An 18,295-nucleotide genomic window follows, 5' to 3' on the forward strand; every position below is an offset into this window, starting at 1 on the left:
TTATGCTATAATGAGCAAAAGTAAAGCAGCCTTGCTATGTAAAGTGGTGTTTATCTCACCTCACAGGAGATGCTTTTGACAAGTTATAATCAGGGAGAGATGGTAGTAAAGGAAGTGAAGAAGCAACGTGAAATTGAAGGAAAAGAAAATGACCTGCCTCCTTACCGCGGTTGGAATACACACCCAAACGAGAGGTAGCAGAGAAGCAAGCAGTGCATTCTGTTAAAAATTATTGTGTCCTCATTTGAGAGAGGAGGGATCCTCAAATAATACAACTATGTCTAAAGCAGAAAGTGAAATCCTTCTCAGTCCTCTCCCCAGTTGTAATCCAAGCCTTCCACATCTTTCCTGTATGTGCATAACTATGTTATTTTGCTTTCTTATGAAAATGAGATTATGCATACTGTTCGATAATCTGGTTCAGATTAAATGTATATATATATGGTGAAAGTCTTGCCATATGTAGCTCTATTTTATTGTAATGTTGGCGTGGTACTGCATTGTGTAGATGTACCAAATTATAGTTAACTATCACTTACTATGTCCTGTCCGTATATATTGCCCAATATTCTTCAAAATTATCTGTTTCTCATTAGACCACAGGTTTCATTAATCCTTTGCGAAATATATGGCAGATATTTTCAAGAATTATCAATGCTTTGGTTTAAAATGCCCAGGCTTTTTATCTCAGGTAAGAAGGTAGTCCCCACTCAAAAATTCTTAAAATCTTCTCCTATATTGCCTGTTAATTCTCTTTTTATGATTTACTCATTAAAACATCTGAAAATGATTTTTGTATACTAAGATAAGGATTTAATTTTTTTTCTTTGTTTTTATGACTGGGCAGCCATTTTTCCTGAAATCATTTGTTGAAATCACTTCTCTCCCAACTGACTAGAAATACCTCCTTAATATAGTAAATTCTCATGTGTACGTGCATCTTTTCTTCAGACTCATCTGTTGCTTTGATCTTTTTGTCTCTTCCTTTAAAAATACCAATCTGCTTTGATATTACGTTTTCTAGTAATTCATAGGACAAGTCCCTCTTCATTTTTCCTTTTCAAAATTTTCTTGAATATAATTGCATTATCTTCGAGATAAAATTCAACATAAACTGTTCATGCTTCATTAAAATACTCTTTTTGGGATTTAACCATTATATTTTCTTATATTTTGTGACTGGTATGTAGATGAGTGTTTATGTATCTGGCCAACTTTCTAAATTTATTAGTTTTAATAAATTATTTCACTTGAATTTTCTAGGAAGCAATCATCTAATTATAATTTATCTTATCTCTTTCTTTCTATGCTTTAGTGAATTGCGGGCTTCCCCAGAATGGTGGTAAATAAAACAGTGATTCTGGCCATCCTTTATCTTGTTTCTTAGTTTGGGGATGTTTTTATTATGTCATCATTAAATATGAAGTTACTATTAATTTCTAATAAATTATATTTATCAGGGAAGTTTCCTTTAATATTTCTAGCTCATTGTGATTTTTACAGAGAACTGTTTGGATTGCATCCAAAGTCATTTTTGCAACTGGGGATGGGGAGTGTCCATTGTATTAGATAGCACTTTGAGAACAATTTTAAATAATAGATATTGGATGTTCATTTGGTGTGTATATATATTTCTTGTTGTGTTAAAAGAATGTCTCTTCATTACTTCTTAACATTTTTTCAGGAATGGAAGTTGGATTTTGTCAAATGGCTTTTTGATATCTATCATAACCTTTCATAGGTACTTTTCATCTTTGACCTAATAGGATAGTGAATTATTTTAGTATATTTCCAGTTTGTGAACCAATCTTACACTTGGTCATGGTGTGATATTTAAGTATATATTGGTTCCTTTGGTAGCATTTTTATTTAAAATCAATGATTGAGATTCATTTTATACTCACCTTTTTCTGTTATTTTTGCTAGGTTTTGGTATCAAGGTTATGCTGGTTCCTAAAAAGAACTGGGCAGAGTTCCTCTTCCTCTGCTCTGATGTAGTTTAAATAGCCTAAGAACTCTGCTCTTTGAAGATCTGAAAGAATTCACTCATGAAACCATGTGGGTCTGGGAGTACATTGTTCTTAAGACAGCAACAATACTCAGCAAAATGGTTCAGAACAAACAAAAACTCCTTGGAGTAAATAGAATTGAATGAAAGAGTCTGGGGACACAGTAATGTCAAGAACTAAGAACAGCTGCTGTACTGATGCTGGTTATTTCCCCCCTACACACGACTTTTTTTTCATGGACAAGGAAAAATGCTGTAGGTAGGCTGAGGCTGTTAAGTAAAATGTCTTGCTATTCTTTCTCTTCTCTTCTCCAGTTATGTTACAGAAGCAAGGGTATTGCTTCTACATGGGCAAGTTTGTCTATGCCCTGAAAGAAACCAAGAGTGAAACTCAACTGGGAAAGCATCAGTTTCACTTTGTTGTCACTAGCTTCCCAATTTTGCCGGGAAATTTCTTACTTTAAAGGTAATAACCAAGCTGACATTTTACTGTAGCCAAATCCTACAGAGGGTTTCAAAATGAGTGGGTGAAAAAATATACAAGCTTAACATGCTTATACTTCTTTAACATGAAGTGAAAATCATTAGCATAGTTCAGGTATGTGCATGGTATGTGCACGCACATGGAGCAGTGCTGTCATCTAACAGAAGCCCCCCTTTTTACTTGACTAATGGTTTACTGTTAATACATCGATAATAGTGTAAGTAATCTTTGATAGACTTTTATAAATGATTATTTCAAATGCTTTTTGATCACCTTCAAGAATATGACCTGAGACAGGTAATGTAATTTAGCATTTGCATCTATGAACTGTGGAGGATACTTACAGACACTAAAGTGTTACTAACAGTAGGATGCAGGCATTATGTGAATGCGTGGGTATTTTATTTCCATTTATGGGCTATTATAGCAAAAATAATTGGGGACTTGCCCATGATGAAAGAAGACTGAATGTTTTTTAAAACCATACCTTTGTCCAAAAGCAAATGGTAAATAAAAATAGCCTGTTGACATAAAGCTTCGCTATTTCGATGCTATGCATTAGCTGATTGACTGTTACGGTTTATCCTTTTTGTTTTCTAACACCTTATAAGCATAAAATATTACTGTTTAATTGCAGTTCGTTTGTGTTCAGTTATGTAAAGCCTAGTTTTAGTTTCTATTTCCTGTAGGATTTATGCTGTGGCTGCCATTTCCCACCTGCTATTTCGTATGCTTGCTGCCATGGTTTTGAATCATAAATACAGGGAAAGAGGAGGCTATTATTTAGATATGTAACAAAAATCTCTTTATAGTTCAGAACCAAGATTATGATTATCTTCAGGAAGGGATAACAGAATATGAAATGAACTACTTTTTCAGTGAGTTGTTAATTAATTTTCAAAGTCTTTTGAACTAAGTGCAGTATTTGGTCACTGTTCAAATAAGTTGAGGGTAACTGGTACCAAGCCCTATGCAACGGAAAACAGGCTTTGGGACCTATGTAGTACATGTGTCACGTTTTCCAATTCCTAATCTATAAAAGCTTTTTAAATTGTGGTAAAATTCACATAAAATTTACCATCTTAACCTTTTTAAAGTATAAGGTTCAATAATGTTAAGTGCATTCACATTGCTGTGCAACCAAGAAAAACATTTTTAAAGGGACTTATTTTTCTTAAGGAAAAGAGTTTGGGAAGTAAATGACGGCAATTGTTTGTCTCATGGAAAATTTCCTGGACAGTAACTTTTTACCTTCAGAGATATACTCTCTATAAATGGTAATTATCAGTAGTAAGTTATGAGAGTAAACAGTTTGAGTACTAGTGATCTATAATAGCTTTTACTTAACACCAATACTTTTTTTTTTTTTTTTTGCAAAAAGAAGGGTCTACTGAAAATAGGTTGCTAACATTGAAAACAAAGTATTTTAAGTCATTGCAGTAAGGAATTACTGGAAATTGAGTAGACAAAGAAAATTAATATGAGTTCCATTTTGATGGTTACTTAGCAAGTTGAAGTTATGGGAGTCTTTGAAATAGTTGCAGTAGAATGAAGTATGAGAATTGTTCTATTGGACAGCAAAACAACCCAATCAGGTAATAGTTTTGCCAGAGAGTGACTTGCTATAAGGGACAGAAGTTAGAGACTTAGATTCTTTCAAAATAAAGGATTTTTTTTAATTGCTTGAAGAAAGATTTTTGGAATCAACAAATCAACTGTTATTGTGAGAGATTTAAGTGGTTTTACTATTCATAACCATTTATTATGTGGCATTTACTGGAATGTGATTTCATAACCTCAAGTATTTGGAATCCCAAAAGTAGAGATGCCTTTCCCTTGATATTGTTGTTTCTCAACCTTTAAAAATCCATATTTCCTTTCTGATAAACATTAAAATCTCACAAATCCTAGAGGATTGTAATACATGTTCCTTCCCATACAGTCCTACTCCTCCTCTACATCTCACCATACTGACTACAGACTTTCTCTTCTAGTTCCCTCATCTGTGAATATTATGCAAAGTCCTTTATATGATTTATGTAATAGATTTTTAATATTAACTATTTTAAAATTGCATATCCTTCCTCCCCCATCTTCAGATTCTAACACTGCCCCTACTCAGAGGAGAGGATACCCCTTAACGATTACTCAGTTGAGCACAGCCAACTGAGCAGTGCCATGTTTATGTTCACCTCAGAGGAGTAGAACATCACATGCCTACTTTCCGTTTTGGTGTTATACTGTTTAGTTGTGCAGTTAAACCCATAACATTTGATAAATAGTCTCAGAGAAAGAAGTATTACTGGAGAAAAAAAGGAAGTAAGGCAAAACTGAGACTCATGGGTGTGGTCTTTGACAGTGAAATCTTTTAGCTCTTGCAAGATCGCATAGAAAATGTCACCAAGTTCTAACATCCAGCAAAATGGAGAACATGTACTGGGGAGCTTTGGGTTTAACCAGTGAGATTGTCTTGTTTATCCTGTTGCATTTAGCCTTCCAGCTTATGGAAAAATACAAAATTCAAATTCTAACACTGCTGGATTTATGATATTTAAGGTTTCTGTTATATCAGCTGCCTGGATGGAGCACAGAAACAGTGTAGTACAATATGCTATGGGTATATTCATGACCAAAGTTTACAACATGGAAGGAGAATAGAAATGCAAGAGGTCAGTTGGGGAATTAGCTGCTTGTGTTATATAACTCCCTAAAAGTAGAAAATGATCACAAGTAAATGTGAGTAGTGACAGTTCTCTTTCATTTCCTTTCTTCAGGTAAGGAAAACACACTTAATATTTTTGAGTGTTTTTAAAGGTCTTCCTAACCATCCAAAAGAGAAGATGTCTTATTTATGTGTGTATGCCGTGTTGTTGACTGATTTTTTTGCTTTTTACTCCTGATGTGTTTTGTGGATGAGAAGGCAAACATATAACTAAGATACAGAAAAGACCAAGATGTAGTGGGGCACAGTGGCTGGACGCCTATAATCTCAACTACTCAGAAGGCTGAGGTGGAAGGATTGCTTGAGGCGCGGAGTCCAGGCTGCAGTGGGCTATGATTGCACCACCACACTTGCTGCACTCTACCCTGGGGGACAGAGCAAAGCTCTGTCTCAAAAAAAACAAAAAACAAAACAAAACAAAAACACAGAATGTGTCTTTCATTCACTATTCACCTCTTTATGTACTACAGTGGCAACTTTTCTGAAATAGAATATAAACTCATCTTATTCATAGCCCAAGGGGTTGGGAAAGGCTGGTGGCTTTCTTTTCTAGGGCAAAGTGGAAGGGGTAGCAGTTACTTAAGGTGATTTCCTTTCCCCATCCTGAAACTGCTTTAGATTTGAGTTGGTCTCTCACCACAAGTGTGAACTCTGGCAGAACATTTACCCAGAAACAGAATAGGCTCAGCAGTTGGGGAAACCCAGCAGAGGGGCCTTGCCTGCCTCCCAAATTACTCACACTTGTCTCTACCACCTACAAAAAAGTAGACCTTACTAAAGAATGACTAATCATCCTGGGGCCAAGATGGCAAAAATCCTACCTTTAAGCCTTTTGATTCTCTTCAAACGTGGAATTCCAATGTATATATACATAACTGATCAAAGCTCAGATGTTCTGGTTGAACAGGCAGTTAGAGGTGGAACATGGTTTGGCTCATACACTCTCAGCCTCAGTGCAGCTCCAGAGGCACCACTACTTACTCTTAATTACTACTTTCTTTATCCAGGATTGGTTGGCTGTCATTTGGCAGGATAATAATGGCTGCGAAAGACAACAGACTTAAGATATTGTATCTATTGTCAACCTAAAGAAACTGAGGCAAAATTAATATAGGGAATTTATTTGGGTAAAGGTTGAGGACAGCTGCCTTGGACACACTTCCAGGTTGCCTTCGGGGGTTGCTCCATTCGGCCTTTGTTGAAACCAGGTTTTTTTTTTTTTGAGATGGAGTCTCACTCTGTCGCCCAGGCTGGAGTGCAGTGGCGCTATCTTGTCTCACTGCAAGCTCCACTTCCCAGGTTGATGCCATTCTTCTGCCTCAGCCTCCCAAGTAGCTGGGACTACAGGCGCCCGCCACCACGCCCGGCTAATTTTTTTGTATTTTTTTGTATTTTTTAGTAGAGACAGGGTTTCACCGTGTTAGCCAGGATGGTCTCGATCTCCTGACCTCGTGATCCACCCGCCTCAGCCTCCCAAAGTGCTGGGATTACAGGTGTGAGCCACCGTGCCCGGCCGCAACCAGGTTTTTAAAGGCAAAAGAGGGCAAGGAATGGGCTGATACTTAGTTATTTGATAGGAATTCTCACTGGTTTACAGAAATAACACTGATTAGTGATTATACATTGTTGAACTATAGGACATGAGTTTTGGTATCTAATGTAAGGCATTTTATGGCTACTTGGCATCACAGAGTAGGTAGCTTCAAGAGGGTCATTTAGTTCACAGGGGAGAGTGAGGTGTGACTGCTGTCACACACTTACATTTCAGTGCCTCTCTGGGCCTGATAATTAAAAGGGGTTTGCACTCCTCACATTAAAATTTTTATTTCTCACTATGAAATAAGGAGGGAAGTTCATTTTAAAAGGAGTGGCGGAATAAGGAGAATTGGAGAACCAGTACAGAAGATTCAAAACCCAGATAGTAGAAGTCCCAGAAAGGAATACAAAAGGAAAGAAATTGCCCCAAAAAATTTTCAAGAAAATTTCCAAGAACTGAAGGAGGAATTTCCAGATTGAAAGGGCCCACCAAACACCTATTGCTATGGTATAGTCCATGGCCAGGTATGGTCCTGAAATTTCAGAATCCTAGGGACAAAGAGAAAAAAAATCCTAATAGTTTTCAAAGAGAAAAAAATCGGTTAAGGCCAGGCACAGTGGCTTATGCCTATAATCCAAGCACTTTGGGAGGCCAAGGCAGGAAGATCACCTGAGGCTGGGAGTTCAAGACCATCCTGGCTAACATGGTGAAACCCCATCTCTACTAAAAATACAAAAATTAGCTGGGTGTGGTGGCGTGCACCTGTAATCCCAGCTACTAGGGAGGCTGAGGCACAAGAATCGCTTGAATCCCGGAGGTGGAGGTTGCAGTGAGCTGAGATCACACCATTGCACTCCAGCCTCGAGCAACAGAGTGAGAATTGTACAAGATCAGGAATCAAAATCGATCTGATCCTCAACAAAAATAAACAGAAGCTAGAAGATAGCATAGCAAAACTTCCAGAATTCTGAGGAAAAATTACTTCCAACCTAGAACTCTTAACTAGCCAAAGTATCAGTTAAGTCAGAGGGTAAAGATATTTTTAGTTATGCAAAGCCTCAAGAAATTTACTTCCCAAACACTTTCTTAGGAAGCTGTTAGAAGATTTGTGTCACCACGTGGGGATATAAAACAAGAAAAGATTTAGGAGACTGAAAATGAGGGATTCAATTAGAGAAAGAAATGAGCAAAGGGTATCCCCAAATTCAAGGTAAAGAAGGTCCCAAGATGAAGGCTTTCCATCAGGCATAGAGAGCAACTAGTCTAGACTGGAGCAAGCCAGAAAGCTTACAGAGTGATTCCTCTAAAGAGATAGAATACCTGAAGTGTCTGAATATATTGAGGAGTTGTATTAGTGATAATAGGAAACAAAGCAAACAAGAATTTTCAGGGAAAAAAATTTTCAGAAAAGGAAAAGCATCCATGGTATATTATATTGTTCAGCAGTGAATAGCATTACATAGTAATAAAGTAAAAGTTGAAAAACTGCTAATCTAATGAAAAATTAGATATAACTGTATTGGGGAAATAGGGGAGAACAGGAGGCAGGGGATGTTTAAAGAGAACTGAATCCTAATTTTCCATAATGAGGAGACAAAAACTGAAAAATCAGTAGTGGCAGTATTACATGTTATTTAGAGATACAGAGATAAATACAAAAAAGAATTAGTCAAAAGAATTGTTGTGAAGGTGAAGCAGGAAATAGGAAGGGGAAAGCAGAGGACTACTGTTTTTCTTATTTTGTAGAACTACACAACTCATTAAGATATAGGTATGTATAGCTCTGATTAAAATGAAAACTAAATTAGAGGGGAGAGAGCTAGAGATTGTGCTTTAGCAACAGAGACCTAGATTTATCTGGTTCTTCCGTTTTCTAATTCTGTGCCTTATGCAACTTATTTACCCTTTTGAAGTTCAGTTTTGAAGTTCAGTTTCCTCCTCTGTAAAGGGAAGACAATATATGCTTCTGCAGAGGGAAGATTAAAAATGAGGTAGTTTATGTAAAGCACCTGCAAATAGATCTTTGTTCTTATCCCAACCCCAGTGCTTCCCATGATCAAATAGGGAACCACCTTCTTCATTGTTGGGATGATTGCCATTCAAACAGAAGACTGAGATTGTCCTGATCAATGACTCTTTGTGCCTCTTTGAATTAAAGGCATGTCTTTGAGATCTATCTTGTCTTTCAACTATCTGTAGATAGTTTGAGAATTTAAATAGAATTAAGATGATTAGAGTATTGATAGGGGGAACATCAAGTTAAAAGTGTCCTTGCTATTAGTGGGAGATGGGCTGTGGTCAGTCAAATTTCTCAACAAGAACTTTAACAAATGCCATTAATAGAGAAAACATTTGTTTTCTCTATTAATTAAGTTGATGAGTTGTGGAAGTTTTATGGAAGCAAGATCAACAAAGTGCTGTTGCTCTGGGCCATCTGCCAAAGTATCAAAATACCTTTATTTATTTATTTGAGAAAGTCTTCTACCTTAGCAACTGCTATTTTTGTTCCTAAATTCTATATACTTCTTGTAGAATAATTAAAAAGCAGATCACTATGGGAAAAAAGGCAACTTTATGAAAGCCTGTTTCCCTGCGTTGGTGCATATTTGTATAGTGTTTTATAGTGCTTTCCAAGCTATGACTCGACCCCCATGGCAGTAATTTTAAATCCATCTTACATCTCCCCCCTGTACAAAATTAGATCCAGGAGTCTTGGACAGGGTTTGGTAATGTATTTTTTAAAACCACCGTGGATGATTCTAATGTACTGACAGGTTGCGAACCAATGTCCTACAGCCTGACTCTATGCCAAGATTCTAAATTGGGAGAAATGGGGGAACAGAGGTCCATAGAAAGGTTAAATGACTTGTTTACTCTCACTCATCACCAAGCCTGTCTAGACTGGACATGTATTGTGTACTTCAACTCTGATTTTATCTTCAGTTGACTAGGCTTTTTAATTCAGAGTATCTAATCTAAATTGCCTTAGCAGAGAAATTAGTACATTTTACACAAGATGTGGTATAGTTAAAAATATGGTTTGCAATCTTTATTTTATAGTGTCTTTCTATTTTTTTCCAGAGACAAAAGGAAGTGAAACAGCAAATCTGAGTTTCTAATCAACTATTGCTTCCCCACAGTAGGGTGGCACAGCAAGTGTTAAGGTTTACTAGGTCTGAATATTCGTATTTGAGGTAAACTGGTGTGGCCTTGAAAAGGGTAGAAAGTTGGGTAATTTTGGCACAGACGCAAGTTTGAAAGGTTGGTCTGTTGGGCTGCCCAGGGATTTTTGTAGCCTTCTCTTTAGGAATATTCAACAGTCTGAAGGAGAGAACTTGTTGCATGGTACTGGATTAAAAATATTAGATCTGGTTTTAAGCTAATATATTAAAGTCATACCCTAAACATCTTCGGAATGACTGAAAATGGAGATCCGGAAATCTCTGAAACCTTATTTATTTTTTCATTCGAGTTCTCACAATTACTTCTAATAAAACAAGTTGTGACTTGCAAATCCAGCAGCCTATAGATGTCCTCAGGGAAATTAAAAACAAGGGATAAGAAGAGCTGTGGAGTCCTATGCCAGTGGTTAAGAGCACAGAGTAAAGCTTTATAATTATGTAGGTTTTTGCCTGTTCCTATTTATCGTTGCTAATGTTCTCAAGGCTAAATGGCTGCTCAGCTATTTTAAATTGTGATTTAAAGAGAAATTAGGCCCTTTTGTGAAAAGGTCCTCTATCTCTTGAAATTTCAACTCTTTTTTCATAGAAGAGCTCTCTTCCTCCATAGTGGTTTTTTCTGATACAGTAAATGACTCAGGATACTGGAGGGGCAGCCAACCCATTAACTCATAAGATTTAAACTACTTCTCTTTCGAAACAACTTCACCATTTATGAATCTTGTGTAGCCTGTGACTTCTCTTATGTTATTATCTTGTGTTTTGGGGGACCTTTTTGAGATTACTGAAAATATTTTTTTTCAGACTTTTCTGGTTAAGACCAGAGGATAGATACAAACTCTACCACTCTTTTGAAAAATCATTAGTACTACCGTATTATTTATTTATAAATCTGGTAGAGTAGAAGATACTTAAGGAAAATCTTGCATTCAAATACTCCGCCAGAGTTGTTTTTCCTGTTATTTAACAGCCTGTAAAGGTTAACAAAGCAGAGCATTAGATAACATTTCTACATATTGGATTAATAGTCTTTTTACATAAAATAACAGACACAAAATGTCATACACTATTTTATGCATTTCCTACTTTTCCTTCTGACCTCCTTCAAAGAAATAATAAGTGGGCCTGTCCTCTTTTTTGGTTTATATTTGGTAGGAAAAACATGTACATCTTGTGCTATAAGGTGGTGCAACAATGTGTATTGCTTTTCTCTATTGTTTTCTTTTCAAAAATGTAGTTTTTTTCTGCCTTTTTTTTTTTTTTTTTTTGGTAAAACGATTTTGGCCTAATTGGCCATCCAAGGATGTACTAGTATCAGGGGACATTAAAAACAGGACTTCAAGAATACAAACAACAGTGAAGGCATAGTTGCCTTCATTTTTTTCCTATAGATAATTATGCAGTTGATGCTTTCTTCCTCTTTATTATGATGTCTTTTCTAGCACTGTTGTCCAAAATTGGATTCAGTATCTTCCTTCTCCTCCTGAAAATTTTCTTTCTGTCACTTTATGTCTGGCTATCACCACTTTCTACTGGGTGTTTTGAAAACCAATGGCTGGTGAACCATCTGCAACAAAATCACCTGAGGCACTTTGCTAATTAGAATGTAGATTCCGAGGTCCCATTTCAGGCCAACTGATTTGCAGTCACAGGTACCTGAATTGCTGCCCTCTTGTCTACTGTGCACATCCAGTCGGCCACCAAATCCTGTTAATTCTACTCTTGAAATGCCTCTTGAATCCACTCATCTTTATTTCCCCTGCTCTAGTTCAAGCCCTCATCTTTTACCTAGAATACAGCAATAGTTGCCTGTGGTATAGCCTCACTTTGTCTCCCTCGCTAGTTTGTAGTCCATGCTGTTATCTGTTCTATCTAAAATATGTCCATCATCTCCTTGAAAATCTCTCATTACTCCTTATGTCAACATGTTAAAGTCTAAATTTCTTAGAGTGACATTCGAGGTCTACTATAGTCTAGCCATAACTGAGTCTGCTGCATGTGGTTTATGCGGTCAGTGTACTCTACAGCTCTATGGGATGCCATTCCAATCATGGTCTTTATGTATGGTCTTCCCTAGGATTTTTGTAGTACAGCACAGTCATACATGCTGACCCTGACTGTAGCTTATCATGGCACCCTCACCTCGCTGTCATCTCTGCACACATACTAGACTTGCATAAACAGAATACTCACTCCCTTCACTAAAATGCACCATACTAATGACTTTTCAGGGCCTCTGCTCTTTCAGAATGAATGTACTTTCCCCATTCATTCTCTACTTGTTGAAACTCTTCTCATCTTTCGGGACTCTGTTTAAGTGTCAGATCCTCTGTGAAGCCTTCCACAATCCTTCTTATTTTGATTGTTCCTTCTATTGAGCCTTTATCTTATATACCTTTTACTTAAGTTTTCTTTTTCTTCTTTTTAGGTAGAACTTTGAATGAAATGCATAAATCTCTAGTGAACCATTGGGTGAGGTCTACAAATGCTTATACCTGTGCTACCCAGACCTCTGTGAAGATGTGCCCAGACCTTTTTTTTTAAACATTTATAATTGACCTTTTGGCTAATTATTTTCATGTGTGTCTGCCTCACTCAATTATAAGCTCTAATTGGAGAAAAAGGCAAAGACCATGACTATTTTTCACTTTCCCAGGGAGAAAAGGAGTGCCTACTGTGTGTTCAACACTGAACCAGTCTTGAACGTTGTACCAATCAGGATACAGCGCAGTTCCTCCTTTAGAGACCCACAAAACAGTGGTTAAACAAGGGTTGCCTGCATCCCAGTGTTCTAGGTGGCTTATCACTGTAACATTCCATCCAGCTGGGAAAAAAGGTGAAAGGGAAAACTTGTTATGGAAGTTACACCCATTTGCCAATGACTAGCACGTAGTCACATGACCACACCAGCTAAAAATCAGAAGTATTAGTACTATAAGAGAAGGAGAGAATAGATATTGAGGAACAAATAACATATTTTATATATGGTCTCACTTAAATTTTACTTAATTTTTACTGTATATATGGTCTTAATTTTTATTGTAACCCTACAAACTATGTATGATATGAAAACTGATGTTCAGAGTTCAGTAAATGGCTAGGAAATTGCAGATCTGGGGTCTGAATTTAAAGCCTATATTTTTTTTCACTCTAGTAAAGTGTTTAGGAGGGAATATATAAATGTTATTGAATAAACAAAAGTCACAGTAATTTTCACAGTATTATTGGTAATCACATATTTTTCATATCACATATTTTTACAGTATCATATCATCTCTTTACTTCCAGGACACTCTATATAACTTTACTCCTTGCTTCTCACCATTGTGAAATGAAATGCCCTAGCAACTGGTTTGCAATCAAGGCTTAATTTGTAACATAAATTAAGACAAAGCAGCTACTGTTTTTAAATATATGATATCATTTATGAGGAAAAATAAGTCACTGTATTTGCTGAGCAAAAGTTTTTATGCTCTGTATAGTTTGGTAATGTTATGCAATTATAAAGTTAAAGGAGACTCTGTTATCCAAACTCTTTGTCTTAATAACAAAGAAAATCAAGGCTGCAGAACTTGCCTTTTCTTTCATTTCCACCCCTACTTGTTTTCAGGCATCATGGAAAAGCTTTAGCATAATCCGTCATGTTTATAGTAACCATCATTGTTATGCTTAAGAATTGTCTCAGGTTTGCATGGTTGTCCTGATCAGGAAAATCAAACTGAGCAGTGCATAAGAAATGCATGTAATCCTGGCCTGTTTTAGTAAAGAATTGATATTATTTAATATTAAAAACATCCTTATCACAGTGGGAAACCTGTTTGAAAAAGGATGACTGCCGTTTGATAATTAAATAAAAGGATTGGGTAAGATCATTCCCACCTGTATCTCAACACCCTATTCAAATACCACCTACCTCTCAAAGCCTTTCCTAAACTTCATAAATAGATTAACTTTCCTCTCCAAACTCTAGCCTTTTGGATATCTTAGGATGCTCATATACTATATGCTTCAAGTTACAGTTAATGGTACCTTCAAGGGAGGAGATTTCATGTCTGTTTCGTTCTCACTGCATCAGTGGTACCCAGCACACTTCTGCTCGTAGTTGGCACTAAATATTTTATCAAATAAGCATATTGACCATAACACCCTGGGAGAGCACTTTGCAGCTGGCTGTAATGAACAATCCTTGAACTAAGAATTTTAAAGATTTAATCTAGTTCATAACACAGCTTTATAGCTGTAGATAAGTCATTTAAGACTTCTGAGCCTTATCAGTCAAACAGGAATGTTAATATGTAATAGGAAATGAAGAATTGATGAAAATACTTTGTGAAAGAAACATAACTTTAAGATAGTACTATATCTGAATCCCTTGCTGTTCCCCATATGGTGCCTTACACATAATAAGCCAGCAAATACCTTGTTCTGATTGAATGGTAATGGGATATATTTTATTAAAATCAAAGCTTTGCTAGGGCTGGGAAGCTTTACCAAAGGAAGGGAAAATTATCTTTCTTGCTCATGCTGCCTCTCTTACTCCAGGACAGTTTCATTATTGAACCAAGGGATCAATGAAAGAGGAAGCAGGGATTTTCTTGGTGTTTCTTCGTGGACAGGCACACCATGGGCAATCACTGGGCTGGAGAGGTGGCACAAGAACCTACTGCCCTCAGTTTTGCTTGTCTGAACCACTGGTCTGGGTAGGAAAAAAGGAATTACTGCTAGAGTGACAACAGTGGGTAGATGAGAGTATCCAGGCTCCAGAAGAACTGCAGGGGACAAGATTGGGATGGTGATTTGCATTGAGCTAGCCCTGCTACCTTCTGGGATTTCAGAATTTTTTTCTCATGTAATGGAAGGAAACCAGCAAACCAAATCCAGAAATAAAGCAAAACCCTAACTAGGAGAGTGTTTTCAAGGGAGAGATTGCTATAGCATCAGCCTCCTGGGTTTGGAGAATGAGCTTAACCATGAGATTTAGGTTCAAGCATGTTTACTGTAAATAAAAAGCATTTTCCTGGAGTCTGGCAAATATTGCGGAAGGTGTACTGAAATGTAATTGAAATATAGCTGCCTCTTAAATTAATTTTATACTTAACAAATGCTAAAAATAAATAAATAAACAAGTGGCTTTAAAGTTCAGGGTGTTAATATTTGAAATCTGTCCAGTTTAATTAGCTGAGTCCCAGAGACTTTCCTTTTTCTCTGGTCAGTGTCACTGATCTAACACCTGATTCTCTTCTTGGTTGTGAAATAGGAATTAAAAGTATCATTTACTTATTTGTATCAACCTGGAACTTGTTTCTTCAGCATACATTCTTATTTCAGGAAATAGGGTGCATCCGTGTGGAATTTACTCGGTAGCTCCTCTCTTAGTGACATTTGTGTGATCTAATTCAAGGACCTGAAGGGATGGCGCCACATGATTTACTTGCATATGATGCAGCTATTTTTAGTGCTGCATTTACATTTTTAAAAACAAGAATGCACCTTCATGATGGAACAGACATGCATTTTTAACTCACAAACTCAAGAACTGTAGAAAAAGGAAGTTTCTTAGAAATTGGGTCCAAACACCTTTTTGTACTGAAGAAAAAGAAACTTTGGTCCCAAAAGATTTAGTGGCCGTTAACTAAGGGTCAGTCAGTAATAGAACAAAGCAAGGGACTAGATGGATTTCCAGTTCAAGGCTCTTATTTGTCCCAGATCTAAAGGTACAGGTGTGGTTTATACTGACAATTTTTAATGACATGCAGCTTTTTAAGGCAGTGATAGATAGCCACTTAGCTACTTAAAACCTCTAACTTCTGTATTAGTTTATTATAGTATATTATAGTCCCTGTGACTACCTATACTTACTTTTTCTTTCCTCTTTGCATATATATTTTTAATCTCATGTATTTTTTGTAAGTAGCCTTAGTATGTTTTTGAATGAAGCAGTGTCTAAAATACTCAAAATGATGCTTTTTATTAATGCTAACTGCTTATGTTTCCATAGTGTCTATGTCTGGGCAGAGATCCTAGCAACATTAATTATCGTTAACAGGATTTCAACTTTTTCATCTATCAGAAGTAGCAGTAGAAGCTAACTTCCTAAGTGGAATGCATAAAGAATTGCCATTTCTTCAGTTTTTCTAAAAGTAATGACATTGTTATCTAAAACCCTGGAATTGTTTTTATTGAGCCTGGTAAATTACTTAAAATGTATTTAGTCTCTTAAAATGAAAGACTTTGGCTGAAAGATTACTTGCATGTGGGTATTAAAAAAATGTTGTGATTTATGATCAGTTGATTTTTGTCAAGGGTGCCAGGGCTATTCAGTGGGAAAAGAATAGCCCTTTCAACAAATAATGCCAGGACAATTGGCTAACCTCATGCAAAAGAACGAATCTGGACCCGTACCTCATACCTTATACAACATTAACTCAGTATGGATCAAAGACTTTAATATAAATTATAAACTTCTTAAAAAGAAACAATTGAAAATCTTCATGACCCTGGATTAGGCAACAGTTCCTTAGATATGACACCAATAGTACAAACAACAAAAGAAAAAATAGGTAAATTGGACTATATTAAAATTAAAGACATTGTGTGTCAGAGGACACTATCGAGAAGTGAAAAGGCATCTACAGAATGGGAGAAAATACTTACAAATCATATATTGGATAAGAGTCTAATTTCTAGAATATATAAAGAACTTTTAAAATTTAACAATAAAAAGACAAATAACCCATTTATTACAAGTGGACACAGGATTTGAATGGATAAATTGCCAGAGATACACAAATGGCCAATAAGCTCATGGAAGGATGCTCGTCATTAGGGAACTGCAAATCAAAACCTTGATAAGGTATCCTTTCACACCCACTAGGATGGCTGTAATTTTTTAAGTGGACTATAAGAAGTATTGGTGTGGATGTGGAGAAAGGGGAACCCTTATACAATGCTAGTGGAAATGTAGAATGGTACAGCTTCTATGGAAACTGGCAGTTCCTCAAAAAGTTAAACATAGAATTACCATATGACTCAGCAGTTCCACTTCTAGGTGTATATCTGAAAATATTGAAAACGTGTTCACACAAAAATGTATACACAAACGTGCACAGTAGCTTTATTCATAACAGCCAAAAGGTAGAAACAACTCAAATGTCCATCAACTGTGGAATAAACAACATGTTGCATATCCATACAATGGAATATTATTTAGCCATAAAAAGGAGTCAAGTACTGTTACATGCTACATCATGGGTGAACCTCAGAAATATTATCTTTCTGAAAGAAGCCAGACACAAAAACCATGTATTATTCCATTTATATGCAGTGTCAAAAATAGACAAATCCATAGAGACAAAAAAAAAATTAATGGTTACCAGGAGATGGGGGAAGAGGAGGATTGAGACTAACTTAATAGGTATGGACTGTTTTAGGGAGGGTGATTAAAATGTTCCAGAATTAGATGATGGTGATGATTGCACAACATAATGAATATTCTAAAAAATACCAAAGTGTACACTTTAAAATAGTGGGTTTTATATTATATGAATTGTATCTCAATTGAAAATGTGAAAATTAAAAAAGTGTGCCTGAAGATATAACAAAAGATGTTATAACAGATTAGAGACTGAAATTTTGAAGAATTTTCACAAATATGAAATAACTTGGTACCCAATATAACTGATAGAGAACTTTGTCTAGTCGGTAGCTTTTAGAGAATTAAGAGAAAGGTCCTGTGTTGTGGTTTTTACAGTTGGACAGGAAGAATCAGAGTCATTAGTTAGCCTTCTGCTCAGAGCCAAGGAATGTCGTTAAGAGATGTTATGCAAACTGAGATTATAAAACCAAATTACCTCCACTGAGCAAATCACCTGTATTCAGAAACAGCAGGGAAGCTAGAAAACTAGTTGGTAGTGGGGGTAGGACTGATGGGATGTGATTTTTCTTTTTTAATGTACAATGCAACAGCGGCTCTCCCTAGATTTTGTGCTAAAATAAGAGCATTTTCACACATTTTAATTGCTCTGTGGTAACAACAGTGCGAACTCCATCCACAAACATTTACTATCTATTTAATTTTCCTCTAATTTCAGTGTAGCAAGAATTCACCTCATAAGTGGGAGTAAGAGTCCATTTAGTAAAATGAAATCCCTTCCCACATTGCTGATCCTATTGTACATTTCTATAATAAAGAATTTAAAATGGCCTTTTATATTTTCTCATTTTTAGATTAAGTTTATAGATTAGTATTCTCAAAGTAGCATCTTCTTGAACTGGAACCCCACTTGCTCCTTGAACATTAGAATAAGAATATTTAAAAATTGTGGAACTTAAGGTTTCATAAGATTTCTAGTCAGGATTTTAGATG

General features: G+C 36.2%; 1 protein-coding gene across 3 annotated transcripts in view; it reads left to right on the top strand.

Moving 5' to 3' along the window:
- TANK (TRAF family member associated NFKB activator) overlaps positions 1–18,295 on the top strand; it is a 75,642-nt gene that overhangs the window by 916 nt on the left and 56,431 nt on the right. For 2 of the 3 annotated variants that reach the window (XM_024243448.3, XM_009237776.4), the window contains exon 2: positions 67–194. The exons of the other annotated variant lie outside the window; for it this stretch is intronic. In XM_024243448.3, the coding sequence (XP_024099216.1) occupies positions 70–194 (125 nt within the window). In that variant the 5' untranslated portion in view covers positions 67–69. The remainder of the gene's footprint in view (positions 1–66; positions 195–18,295) is intronic. 3 annotated transcript variants of the gene reach the window in all.

The sequence above is a fragment of the Pongo abelii genome, chromosome 11 (assembly GCF_028885655.2).
Source record: "Pongo abelii isolate AG06213 chromosome 11, NHGRI_mPonAbe1-v2.0_pri, whole genome shotgun sequence".
NCBI lineage: Eukaryota > Metazoa > Chordata > Mammalia > Primates > Hominidae > Pongo > Pongo abelii.